Source organism: Triticum dicoccoides, chromosome 2B (genome assembly GCF_002162155.2).
Source record: "Triticum dicoccoides isolate Atlit2015 ecotype Zavitan chromosome 2B, WEW_v2.0, whole genome shotgun sequence".
NCBI classification, from domain to species: Eukaryota; Viridiplantae; Streptophyta; class Magnoliopsida; order Poales; family Poaceae; genus Triticum; species Triticum dicoccoides.
Window position 1 is genome coordinate 504175983 of NC_041383.1, and position 12616 is coordinate 504188598.

The following is a 12616-nucleotide window of genomic DNA, read 5'->3' on the forward strand; positions in this document are numbered from 1 at the left end:
TGGCGCAAGCTCCCCCTAGCCCAGACCGAATTGGAATAGGGTTGGGGGGCGGGCCCCCTTTCCTTCTCTCCTCCTCCTCCTTCCCCCTTCTCCTTGTGGGAATAGGAAAGGGGGGATCCTACTTGGAGAAGGACTCCCCCCCTTGGGCGCGCCACCCTTGGCCGGCCTCCTCGTCCCTCCCTCCTTTATATATGTGGGAAGTGGGGCACCCTAGAACACAAAAGTTGATCTTTTAGCCGTGTGTGGTGCCCGTCTCCACAGTTTCACACCTCGGTCATATCGTCGTAGTGCTTAGGCGAAGCCCTGCGCCGGTAACTTCATCATCACCGTCGCCACGCTGTCGTGCTGACGGAACTCTCCCTCGGCCTCAACTGGATCAAGAGTACGAGGGACGTCATCGAGCTGAATGTGTGCTAAACACGGAGGTGTCATACGTTCGGTGCTAGGATCGGTCGGATCGTGAAGACGTACGACTACATCAACCGCGTTGATAAAACGCTTCCGCTTTCGGTCTATGAGGGTACGTGGACACACTCTCCCCGCTCATTGCTATGATTCTCCTAGATAGATCTTGCGTGACCGTAGGATTTTTTTTGAAATTACTGCATTCCCCAACACTCTGGTAGGTAAACCGAATCAATGAGGGACTACTACCTGTGTTATCCTGTAATTCTCACAAACACATTAGTCCCTCAACCACGTTTGTCGTCAATACTTCAAAACCAATTAGGGATGGCACTAGATGCACTTACAGTTGTGATGCTGGATTAAGAAACATCAATCATTCCATTGTTAGAGACATATCTGAGTAAATACATGCCTTATATGGTCAAACGTGAGTGAGTGAGAATCAAGGCATGATAGAACAAAGGGAAGGGCGGCATGGACGAAAGCGTCAAAACAAATGACAAGAAGAAAAAACAGAATGTGCTTCAAGTTGTAACCTTATTTCGAGGAAATTCAAAGTGTAATTATCTCGCAAATATAAATATGGAAGTATGGAACCGAGACAAACTTAAAATTTCCGACTATCATCGACAAGGTCAAGCCAACTCCGGTAGGGGAGCGGCGACATCGACGCGTATTTCTCGAAATCTTGATGTAATTTTTATTATGTTTAAGATGCTTTGTACTTCCGGTAGAGTTTATAATAGATTTGATCCTTTTCGTGAAAAGTAGAGAGAGTTAAACTTAGAATTTAGTTGACCTTGGCCCTCTTTGGAATCTCTCTACTCCGCGGAGTTGTGGAGCTCGGTTTTGGCAGCTCCGTCAACGTGAGTTGCAGCCTCGTCCGCTCCGAGAGCGGAGTTAGAGGAGCGGAGAGGAACCGCACACTCCCTTGCGTGATGCATCCAGATGTGCAATAACAACATACGTCGTGCACTTGAATGTGAAACATCGCCCTCTCTCCAACCGCAAATTCCCCACATATCGTCATGGCCTGAAGTCTACCACGCCACACGCTTGGCTCGGACTACAGACTCCCCCCGTTTCTCGGATGCACTGCCTCGCCTGCGCCGCGCCCGCTGCAGCGGCCGCCGCTCGTGCTCCCGGAAAGCGCTTCGGCCGCCGGAGGGTGGTTGTCGACTGCGTCGCCTCCGCAGACCGCAACGTGGAAGGAACGCCTCCGAGGTCAGCGCACCTCTCGCTGCATTTCTGCAAATTTTCGGACTACGCTGTTGTCAAGAGCACAATCGTGCAGTCAGATTAGATAATCCCATTCATATTCCGTATCATAACTCAGAGTTTTTTTCCCGACAAATTATCACTGTCTGTAGCTTCTAATAAACAGTATACTTGAGCTGATCTTCTAATAAACAACGCAACTGCTAATATGTGTGTGAATTTTCGTCCAGGCTAAGGGAAGCATGTGAACCTTCTGAAATCTCAAGCACAACACTGCTGTTTGCGTCAAAGAGGAAGATTCTTGCATTTTCGGCCTTTTGCCTTTGCCTACATTCTTCAAGGTACTTATCAGGTTCGGACTAGGTGACATGGTAATTAGGTGTTAATAGAAATTAATCCTACGTCTTTTTATGTACCAGATTATTTTACTCCTGTAACAGTGTTAGTTTATTGTGTCTCAACTTTCTATAACTTGCTATTTTCTTATTATTATTACAGCACTTGCTTTGGGTGATCCAACCGTCAAAATTGAGGATGTAACTCCAAAGATATTTCCATCTGGTCCATTGTTTCCAACCGAGGTCGCTACTCAGTACTCTGTTGAATAAACCTTGTCCTATTTACTTGTTCTCAAAACATATTTACATTTCTTTGAATTTTGCTGCCTGTGTGACAGAAACGGATCGCAGAGCTTTTTGAAACAAATACTTACTCAGTTGTCAACATTTTCGATGCGACACTGCGTCCCCAGCTCAATGTAACAGGTGTTGTTGAGGTAAACTAAACACATGCTTGAATATAGACCAAGGGTGTCGTATGCTCCTAGAAGCACTAGAATATGATACGCTGGGTACTCTACACATTTTCTCCATCGAATAGTTTGATTGTGCTAAAGTTAGGCTAATATTGCTGAATCATTCTTTGATATCTTTTGCGTATGTACTTTCTAAATGACACTTTTCAAAAGATGCAAGAAGCTCTTGTTTGAAAGAAAATGTTTTTAACATTCATTGTAGATCCCGGAAGGAAATGGTTCTGGAGTTGTTTGGGATGAGTCTGGACATATTGTTACAAATTATCATGGTATGTCAATCACATGACTATATATTATATGTCTACCATATATGAACAGCACAACCTACTCCTCTCATGCCTACGTTACCGTGCTTGACACTTTTCCATTGTACACAATACACTGAATTTACTTTTGATACATGCATGTGTTCGCAATGTTGGTATGATTGTAGTGGTTGGCAATGCTCTTTCGAAAAATCCAAAGCTTGGTGAAGTTGTTGCACGTGTCAACATTCTTGCTGCCGAAGGGTAAATTCTTATATAACTACACTTGCTAGTACAATTTCCATGAAATTTGATGGGGCATTATTATTCCTTGTGTATGCGTGCCAATCAACATAAATACTCTCCTATATCTGCTTGAAAGGATACAGAAAAATTTCGAAGGAATATTGATTGGTGCAGATCGCGCTAAAGATCTTGCTGTCCTTAAGGTAAAAGTTTCTTCTGACTAATTGTTCTGAACAAGGGTCAGGGTTTAATTAAAAATGATAATGCTCTTATATAGAGAACTATTGTTGATATTAGTAATTCTAAAATTAACTATGTAAATGGAATTTATATATACTCATGCCACATAAAGCTAAAAAAGAGACTGAGCAAACTTCAAAATGGGAGGGACTGGGGGTGGTCGGTGGAGACTTAATGACTTCTACTTTCACCATGTCTCCTTGTCGATTAAATTAGTTTTCTGTTCCTCGATTTCCTATTTCCCCTTCGAGCTAAATAGATGGCATGCAATTAGTTTATCTTGTTTCTTTAAGGATCACTGAGTCATATTAGAGACTGAGATTACACGCCGTTCTGTATGTCTTGTCGTTTCCTCTATATTGGGAATGTCAACATGGTATTTTAGAGCGCCGAGATGATCATGTGAACCTGCTAACATTGTGCTCGCCCTATCTCCATCTGGTTCATGGACGCGCATTGCAAGGGCTAGAATGTTTAATTTTGTTAGTACAAAAGAAGGCAGTCACAAATGAGTTCTCAAGCATGTCCAGTGCCAGTTTCGTGATATTCACCTGAGTTCATCTTTAGTTAATCATAGTTATGTACTCCCTCGGTCCGAAATTCTTGTCTTAGATTTATCTAGATACGGATGTATCTAACACTAAAACGTGAATAGATACATCCGTATGTAGACAAATCTAAGACAAGAATTTTGGGACGGAGGGAGTATGTTGCTTAAATTGTTTCTATAGTTCGCTTTGGAAAACATCTCACTGAACATTTTCTCTTTGTGAATGTCATATATTGATATGTACATATGTCATAGGTGGACGCCCCTTCAGATATCTTGAAGCCAATTATTGTGGGACAGTCCTCAGCTCTAAAAGTTGGTCAGCAATGCTTAGCAATTGGAAATCCTTTTGGTTTTGACCATACTCTGACTGTTGGTGTTATCAGTGGTTTGAATCGAGATATATTTAGTCAAGCTGGAGTGACAATTGGAGGTGGGATTCAAACAGATGCAGCTATTAACCCTGGGAACAGGTTTGTGGAGATGGTATAATCACCAAATTTCGTATAATTATTTCAGGAGCAATTCATAGCAAATTTTGCATTTCAGATTCCAGAACTTTTTGGAACTGAAAATTGTAGGGGAGGCCCCGACATTTCTGATTTCAGAATTTACGTAGAAAGTAGAAACTACTGCTAGTGGTACTTCTTTGAAGACTGGCACATCTTTATATTTCATTATCTGTCACTTACAGTTAGACATTCCTAGGCATGTGTTACTGGTTTCACCTAACTTGACAATTATGGTGTTTATATTTCTTATTCAGTACCACATTACTAAATGCCAAATTGCAAAAAATGGAAGGTCTATGTTGGTACACAGACAAAACTAGTATTAATCTTGTTCTTTTGTAAGTGATTAGTATCAGAGTTCATAAGACAGGACACATAAACATGGAGTTAAATTCCAGCTATGGTAGTTGGCATAGTGATCATATAGCATAATAGTCTGGAACTTAGCACATAGCATCCAAATTGTTTGCTTAACTAACTTAAATGTATTTAATTCTTTGTGAAACCCACTCATTGAACAATTACTATATGCTTGATGTTGTATAGTCTATCCTAGTATCCTACCACATTCAAGATATAAGCTCAACCACTTTATACAAGTGATTCACTATTACCTGTGCTATGGCCAATGGGACGGTGAACTCGATTGCTCTTACTCTCGAAATGGACCATTCACTGAAACTGGTGGCTTATATCTGTAGCACCTTTACTTTAGTTAACCTGTCAATTAATTAAATATGAGCCAATCTGATTTCTTTAGCTAAAAATGAATTACAAAGCATTTTACTAACCATACAGTCTGATGAACCTCGATGCAGCGGTGGTCCTTTGCTAGATTCGAAAGGGCACATGATTGGTATTAACACAGCAATTTTCACACAGACAGGTTAGGTTACTTCCATTTTGACATCTCCTATTCAAAAATGCACTGGGAGATCATGATTGGCTCTATTAATCCATAAATTAGAAAGTAGTTTCATTCATTTTGAGATGTTAGCATATTTCTCTGCTTTTTATAGCTGAGCTATACCTCAGTCGCTATGCGTGTTACCATTTAAAAGATAAAAAGAGTATGTCTAAGATTAGTAAAAGCACAATCGCTGTTAACTATCATGATCTTAAGTTCTTAACTAGTGGTTATCTTACCTACTTGCTGTATTTCAGTGTCATTTTCTAAGTTACTCTGCTCATTGTACTGACTTTTATCGGTGATGGCATGTTTGGGATGACTTTTGTTTGTGATGAGGTGATCGGGGGTAATATCATGACTAAGATTCATTTTTCTTTTCTTTTCGCATAGCATTCATCTACCTTGCTATATGCTTTCATCCTAGAGGTCAGGTGTTTTTATTAAGTAGCTTTTCGCCTAGTAATCAACTGATATATATACTGTTGGTTACTTCTTCTCAAGCCCAATATCAGCCAATGAATTGACTTCATTGTGTTGACTTGGCAGTGCATATCTCAGATTGAACTACATCCATTTATCCTTTTCTACCGATCAATGTAGTTTCTAAGTTAGTCTGAGATGCCATTATTTCTTTAATGTTGCAGGCACGTCCGCAGGTGTTGGTTTCGCTATCCAATCATCAACTATACTCAAAATAGTCCCTCAGTTAATTCAGTCTGGAAAGGTATGCTGCTTTGACATCTTAAAGCCACATCATGAACTTAATATCATTTTCGTAACCATTCCCTTAGAATCATTTGTCATCTTATGGTGATGACATATGTGTAGAGAAGTATAACATTTATTCAACAAACATCACCCTGAAGCTGAGAGTTATTTATCAGTAATCTTTTTCCTTCTTCCCATGCTTGCCTATACTTGTGTATGTTTCAGTTGTCCACGCATGGTTGTGAATAAATGCGTTAAACAATCCCAGATTTTTATACAAAGTTATTGCACTAGGAGGAAACTGTTTAGCCTTTTTGGTTCTACAAATAGTAGAAAAACATTTGTCAGAGATCACTATACTTGCATTGGAAAAAAAACTTGCACTATGCATGTATTCTCCCATTCCTTGCAGGTATTTCCCAATAAAATCTACAGTATGAAATGAGCAAAGTTAAACCATGTTACCATTTGGTTATTTGTTCATTGCTGACACTCGTATTTAGTTTCTGTACTTTATATTGGTCTAAGTTATGCTTACCTTTTATTTAAGGTTCGTCGTGCTGGCCTGAATGTGGAATTCGCACCAGATCCGATTGCGTATCAGCTTAACGTCCGTGATGGTGCCCTTATACTGAAGGTAAACTGAACTGTTGCTACCTATCTCTGCTCCGTTGGCCAAACCGAAACAGAAATGACCCCTGATGCCATAACTTGTGTTCCACTGCAGGTTCCCCCGGGCAGCGCCGTAGAAAAAGCAGGCCTAGTTCCTACGGGCAGGGGTTTTGCCGGCAATATTATTCTGGGTGATGTCATTGTTGCAGTGGATGGCAAGCCGGTGAGTGCTTGCTGATCAAGTTGCATTCATTTGATGTTTATATATTTAGACAGGCTTATTACCCTTTCGTCTCCTCTCATTCGCATGGTCTCTTCTGGAGCAGATCAAGGGCAAATCTGACCTCCTGAGGGCTCTAGACGACTACGGTGTTGGAGACACGGTGACCCTGACAATCAGAAGAGGCGCCGAGACAATTCCGATAGCCTTGTCGCTGGAAGACGCGAGCGTTTGATGTACCGTACCCCTGAAGTTTGTTCCCGTTCCCAGTTGTGCAACGTAACCTGAAGGCCTCCTCGTGGGTTTTGATCAGTCGGAAGTTTTCATTGAAACCTTGTGTGTTACTAGCCGTACCAAGATCGTGCCATGTGCTAGTCTGTAACCGAACAAAAACCCACGGAGCGGGTAAGGACGTGGGTGGTGAATGAATGAGGAATGTTACCATTTTACACGGAAATGGCGCTCTTTGGGGGCGCACTTTAAGTTAAACCGAGGGATTTTGGAAAGAGAAAGCGAAAGGGGAATGGAATGTCGCTAGCAGCGGCAACAGCGTGAGGCTTTGGCTGTGGCCGAGTCTTTGGATCTTTGAACGGGGGCTTTGGGTTTTGGACTGGCCCCACTCAATCCAAGGCAGCAGCAGCAGCGCGGCCAAAGAAGAGTGGAGGGAACATAACATAAAGCGACAGCCAGCGGGAGCTTCGGCTAGCACAGCAAGCCAAAGTAGGGGATGCCTCTCTTGTTTCTGGCACACATGGGGAGCCGTGCTCCTCCTTGCTTCACAGAGAAGCTTCCAAAGTACACAAAGGCGAAAGCAACGAGCCTATGATCTGCGATCCAAAGGAAAAACAACAAAGACGAGAAGAAGATGGTCTCCACTCTACAGCTCCCAGGCTCCAAGGCTAGTACCAGTAGAGAGCATTTTTGTTTTCCACCTGGCAGGACCATACTGTATTTAGTAGCGCCCTCGACACAAAAACCTCTGCTTTTTCTTTCTTTCGTGGTCACGCTCACGGTCCCTCGCCTTTCTCTTTTCTGTGATGTGGATTACTGCGGAAAACCCTGCATTACGGAAGATACCTAGGCGCCTGATTCGCCCCCACTAGATTTTAGCAGGCTGGATGTATGTATACGGCCAATACGGGGTTTAGATGCAAGCAAGTGTAAAGCCATATGTTGCCTTGTTGGGTGTGTGTGTCCAATGCACATCGTATCTCCCTCTCTTTGAGCTTTAATTTATGCCTTTGGACCAAGATCTTACCCGTCGCTGTTTCAGATGTGACCCTACGGGGATACTCTCCTATATCTACAACAACAAACACACGCAATAACATGGTCCAAGGCTCCAAGCTTCCTCCACTGCCCCCATAAAACTTGTGCGCCGCCAGCCAGGCGAAGCTAAGCCACCTTGGGTGTCACAACTCTCTCTCACACACACACTAGCCAGGACATCATGATGAGAGTCCCCAGCCTTGCACTGGCGATCCTTGTCCTCGTCGCCCTCTCGGCCGCCACCGGTCGTCCGGCGGTCCTCGCGGCCAGGACCGCGGGCGTCCTTCTCGCCCCAACAAGCAGCCGCGGTGTCGACCAACCGCGGAGGCTCGTCGAGGCTGGCGGCAATGGCGCCCCCGCCGCCAGCCTGGACGCCCCCGGGAAGCCCGTGGCGGCGGCCGGCTCTTCTCCGCCTCCGACGGTGTTCGACGCGGACCGGATGAGCAAGCGGCGAGTCCGGAGAGGCTCCGATCCCATACACAACAAATGCTGAGGATTGGGCGGACCAAATGATGGCCAGACTTGAAGGGCCAGCCAAATCTCTCTGTTTCCTCTTGCCCCTCGTTTTCTTCTTCTTCTTTCTTTGGCGCTTTTTTTCCCTCTCTTGAGGTTTGAGTCGTTCCATTCCTTCTGGGGTTCAACCGGTTTTGTCATAGAAATACATGTACATAGATGCCGATGAAAGGATGGGCGCATGTGTACCTACTTATTACTTGAGTCTGAATCGAGCATTGTCCTTCCGGATACGTACGCAACTCAGTTTTACAGTAGTATACCTTTTAAGATTCGTTCAGTTCCCGAGCTGAGATTTGCACGACGAAATGCCTCATGGTGAGTGGGTGGGTGCCTTGGTGGAAAATGGCACGGAAACTTCCTGCTCCACTTCGACGACTAGATCACTTCACTTCAAGTCTTCAACGTGGCCGGTGTCTCAAGGCGGCTGAGCCAGGCGAAGGGTCCGGTACTGGGGACGCGCGCACGAGGGTGGCCCCTAGCGGCCTAGCCCGGTTCACCGCTGGTGCCACGCGAACAGGGGCGTGTGCCGTCGCGGGTTGCATCCTTAGTTCTTGGCTGCCTGCTCGTCACTGACAATCGAACAGCTTAGCCGGCGGGCCGAAGACGAGCACACTTGACGGCGCTGCGTGCTACTAGTATTTAAATTTAGTTTTTTTAGGCAATCTCGCGAAGCTTTATTAAACTGCAACAATGTTTACAGAGATAAAAGATAGATTGCCGAGGTGTCCTAACCAAACATGGCGGCAGTATTTAAATTTAGTACCACACCGCTCGTTCGGCTAGCCACTTCGCTGCCTAATGTTGTTCTGCTGCCTAAGAAGGACGGCGCGGAAGGCATCTCTGATTATAGGCCCATTAGCCTCATACATGCCATCGCTAAAATCATTGCCAAGGTTCTATCGCTACGCCTTGTGCCCCACATGGATGACCTCGTGTCCAACGCCCAGAGTGCTTTCATTAGAAGGAGAAGTATCCACGACAACTTCATGTATGTTCGGAACTTTGCCCGGCGTCTACACAAATGCAAGAACCCCGCACTCCTTTTCAAGCTTGATATAAAAAAGGCTTTCGACTCAGTCAAGTGAGGATACATTCTTGAGCTGCTCCAACGGTTGGGCTTCCCTCCAAAATTTCGAGCTTGGATTGCTGCGCTTCTATCCTCTTCTTCATCTCGGATAATGCTAAACGGGCTACCCGGCCCTCCTATCAAGCATGGCCGCGGATTCAGGCAGGGGGACCCCATCTCTCCACTCCTCTTCATCTTGGCAATTGACCCCTTGCATAAGATCCTAGACTTGGCGACGCGAAAAGGGCTCCTACATAAGATCCGTGGTCGGGGTGCCATGGTGCGCACCTCCCTCTATGCGGATGATGCGGCGGTCTTTGTGGCCCCCATCAAGCGGGACATCGACAATCTTGCCTCTATCCTCAGAGGCTTTAGGGACGTCACAGGCCTTTGTTCCAACTTCCAAAAAAGCTCGGTTGTGCCTATTCGCTGCAATCACCTTGACCTTGAGCAAATTCTTCAGAGCATGCCGGCGGCACGTGCCTCTTTTCCGGTCAAATACCTAGGACTACCACTATCTGTTTGGCAACTGAAGAAGGTGGATTTCCAATACCTTGAGGACAAAGCGGCCGGCAAATTGGTCACTTGGGAGGGCCAAAACATCACTACGATCGGTCGTACGACACTTGTTAGGTCGGTCATTACCTCCCAAGCAGTATTCTCCATCACGGCCCTCATCGTGCCTCAAAGCTCTCTCCATAGCCTTAACAAAATTGAGAGAGCTTTCCTTTGGTCCGGCTCGGACAAGACAACGGGAGCCAAATGCAAGGTCAACTGGAAGGTGGTTTGTAGACCAAAAGAATATGGTGGCCTAGGGGTGCTCGACACCGACAAGTTTGCACGTGCTTTGCGGCTCCGATGGCTATGGTATGAATGGACGGAGCCCCGAAGATTATGGGTTGGCCTTGGAAACCTGTGCACGGAGGAGGACCTCGAGTTTTTCTATGCCTCTACGACTATCACTGTAGGGGATGGCGCCAAAACGCCTTTTTGGGGCTCCCCGTGGCTTCTTGGTCGCAAACCCAAGGATATCGCGCCACTCTTGTTTGCGGCCTCGAGAAGGAAGAATTGGAAGGTCCGTGAGGCCCTCGTGGGGAACGCTTGGATCTTCAAGATCAATCTGAACACGGACACGGATGTCTCCATCGCCCACATTAGGGAGTTCTTCACTCTTTGGATGCTCCTTAATGACGTCCACCTTCATGAGCAAACCGAAGACCTCATCGTTTGGAAGCATGCGAACGATGGGATCTACACGGCGGCCACCGCATACAAGGCTCAATTCCTAGGCATGACTCTTTCCCCCTTGGATCGCATGGTTTGGAAGGCATGGGCACCTCCAAAGGTTAAGTTTTTTGCTTGGTTGGCGTTGCAAGATAGGATTTGGACCGCCGATCGCTTGGAGCGTCGAGGTTGGCCAAATTGTGGCCTTTGCAAGCTCTGCAATAGGGAGCAAGAATCAGGAGCCCACCTTTTCTTCAAGGGCCGCTACACGATTCGGCTATGGAAGTCTCTTATTGAGAAACTAGGTCTTGCGCACATGGATACTTCCGATTGGCTCATGGACGACTCCGTCTACCAGTGGTGGGACAAGAGAACCGACAACCGCAACCCTAACCGGCAAGCTATGGCCTCCCTCACCATGCTCGTCTCTTGGACCATCTGGAATGAAAGAAATGCACGTGTGTTCCGCCACAAAAGTGCACCACCGACCGTCCTACTCACCGCCATCGTCGACGAGGCCAAGCTTTGGATGGCCGTGGGCGCAAAGAAATTAGGGAATTTTTTTCTGGGCGAGTAATTGTCATGCCGAAAGTGTGGGTGTGTTGTAATTCTCTAAACTCTATTCTCTCCTTATTTAATAGATGAGGCAAATCTTATGTCTCCGTTTCGAAAAAAAATAAAATAACGAGACGATGAAGCATGTATCGCCGACGAGGCAAGGCTAGCACTAGCTATGCTGGCCTGCCGAGGCAAAAAGCGGTCGTGACGTACTTCTGGCCGGGCTTGGCCCAGCAGGCCTGTTACCCTAGGTCGCTGTTAACTCGTGCATGTTGGGGGCCAAGAAGTGCGGAGCGTCGTTAGTCTTTTTTCCTTTTACCATGGTGAGTGGTGCCTACTTGTACATGCGCACCTATAACAACAAAAAATGGCCACATCAGTTTCGTTTGAACATTCAATTTTCTTTTCATGTTTAAAAAAAACAAGTAAATCATATATGGATCTAGCAAAACTCCAGCTTATTTAGATCACAGACTTGGGAGATAGTGACAACTTAGTTGGTTCATTCAAAAAAAAACTTTGTTCAAAGATCAACATTTTCTAGAGATTGCAAAGAATTTCAGTAAATCATCCATGTACAGTAGTGATCTGAAAAAATTTGGCTGACCGCTGGTTTGTGAGACATTAGCTGATTTAGTCAGCCAACTAGTGTGACCTTTTTTTTTGTTGTTGCCACGTGTGTACTTACAAGCGTGACTTATCTGTCAAGAATAATGTTAATAGAGTCAAATGGTGGATTAGAGTTAGCCGTAACAGATTATGCCAACATGTGGTGTTTTCTGAGCCTGAATAGTAGGTGTTCTGTGCAAAATTGACCCCAACAGTTGGTTGTTTGTGCAATTTCCTCTCACACTAAGGGTAAAAGTAGTTAGGATGATTTATGGACAAACTTGTAGGCATATTGACTAGCAATATCTGAATGCTATCTTTGCTGATGAGAAGAGACATATGTCTATCGGTGTTTTATTTGGCTTGTTTTAGTACCTTCTAGTAATTTACATGTGCTTAAAGTTTATAATTATTAATAATTGCTTGTTGTTTATGTGTAACTTTAGTTTGAAGCATTTATATATTCCCCATACATGCATGTGGTATATGAATGTTTCGATCTGAGTCCATTCCGTTCCTGTACTATGTCCGAATCCGGCATTTGAATCCACATCCATCTTGTTTTTGAATCCAAAAATAAATATGAAATAGAATGTGAGATAAGCATTATCCATTCGTATTCGATCCGGTTTCACCCCTACCTGGCACCTCCTCTTTCATCAAACCTCGCCAAATCTAGGGACAAACGGCT

The 12616-nt window shown here is 44.9% G+C and overlaps 2 protein-coding genes across 2 annotated transcripts; both read left to right on the plus strand.

Moving 5' to 3' along the window:
- The first annotated feature begins 1411 nt into the window (after positions 1-1411).
- LOC119364495 (protease Do-like 8, chloroplastic) lies at positions 1412-7140 on the plus strand. Its single transcript, XM_037629973.1, has 13 exons — positions 1412-1632; positions 1857-1978; positions 2125-2207; positions 2303-2401; positions 2643-2709; positions 2874-2949; positions 3068-3134; positions 3977-4194; positions 5052-5119; positions 5788-5867; positions 6402-6488; positions 6579-6686; positions 6790-7140. The coding sequence occupies exons 1-13, from the start codon at positions 1499-1501 to the stop codon at positions 6916-6918; spliced, it is 1338 nt and encodes a 445-aa protein (XP_037485870.1). The 5' UTR covers positions 1412-1498; the 3' UTR covers positions 6919-7140.
- Positions 7141-8035: 895 nt separating this feature from the next.
- LOC119367908 lies at positions 8036-8670 on the plus strand. Its single transcript, XM_037633286.1, has one exon. It carries the CDS (start codon positions 8134-8136, stop codon positions 8443-8445), a length of 312 nt encoding a protein of 103 aa, XP_037489183.1. The 5' UTR covers positions 8036-8133; the 3' UTR covers positions 8446-8670.
- Positions 8671-12616: the final 3946 nt, after the last annotated feature.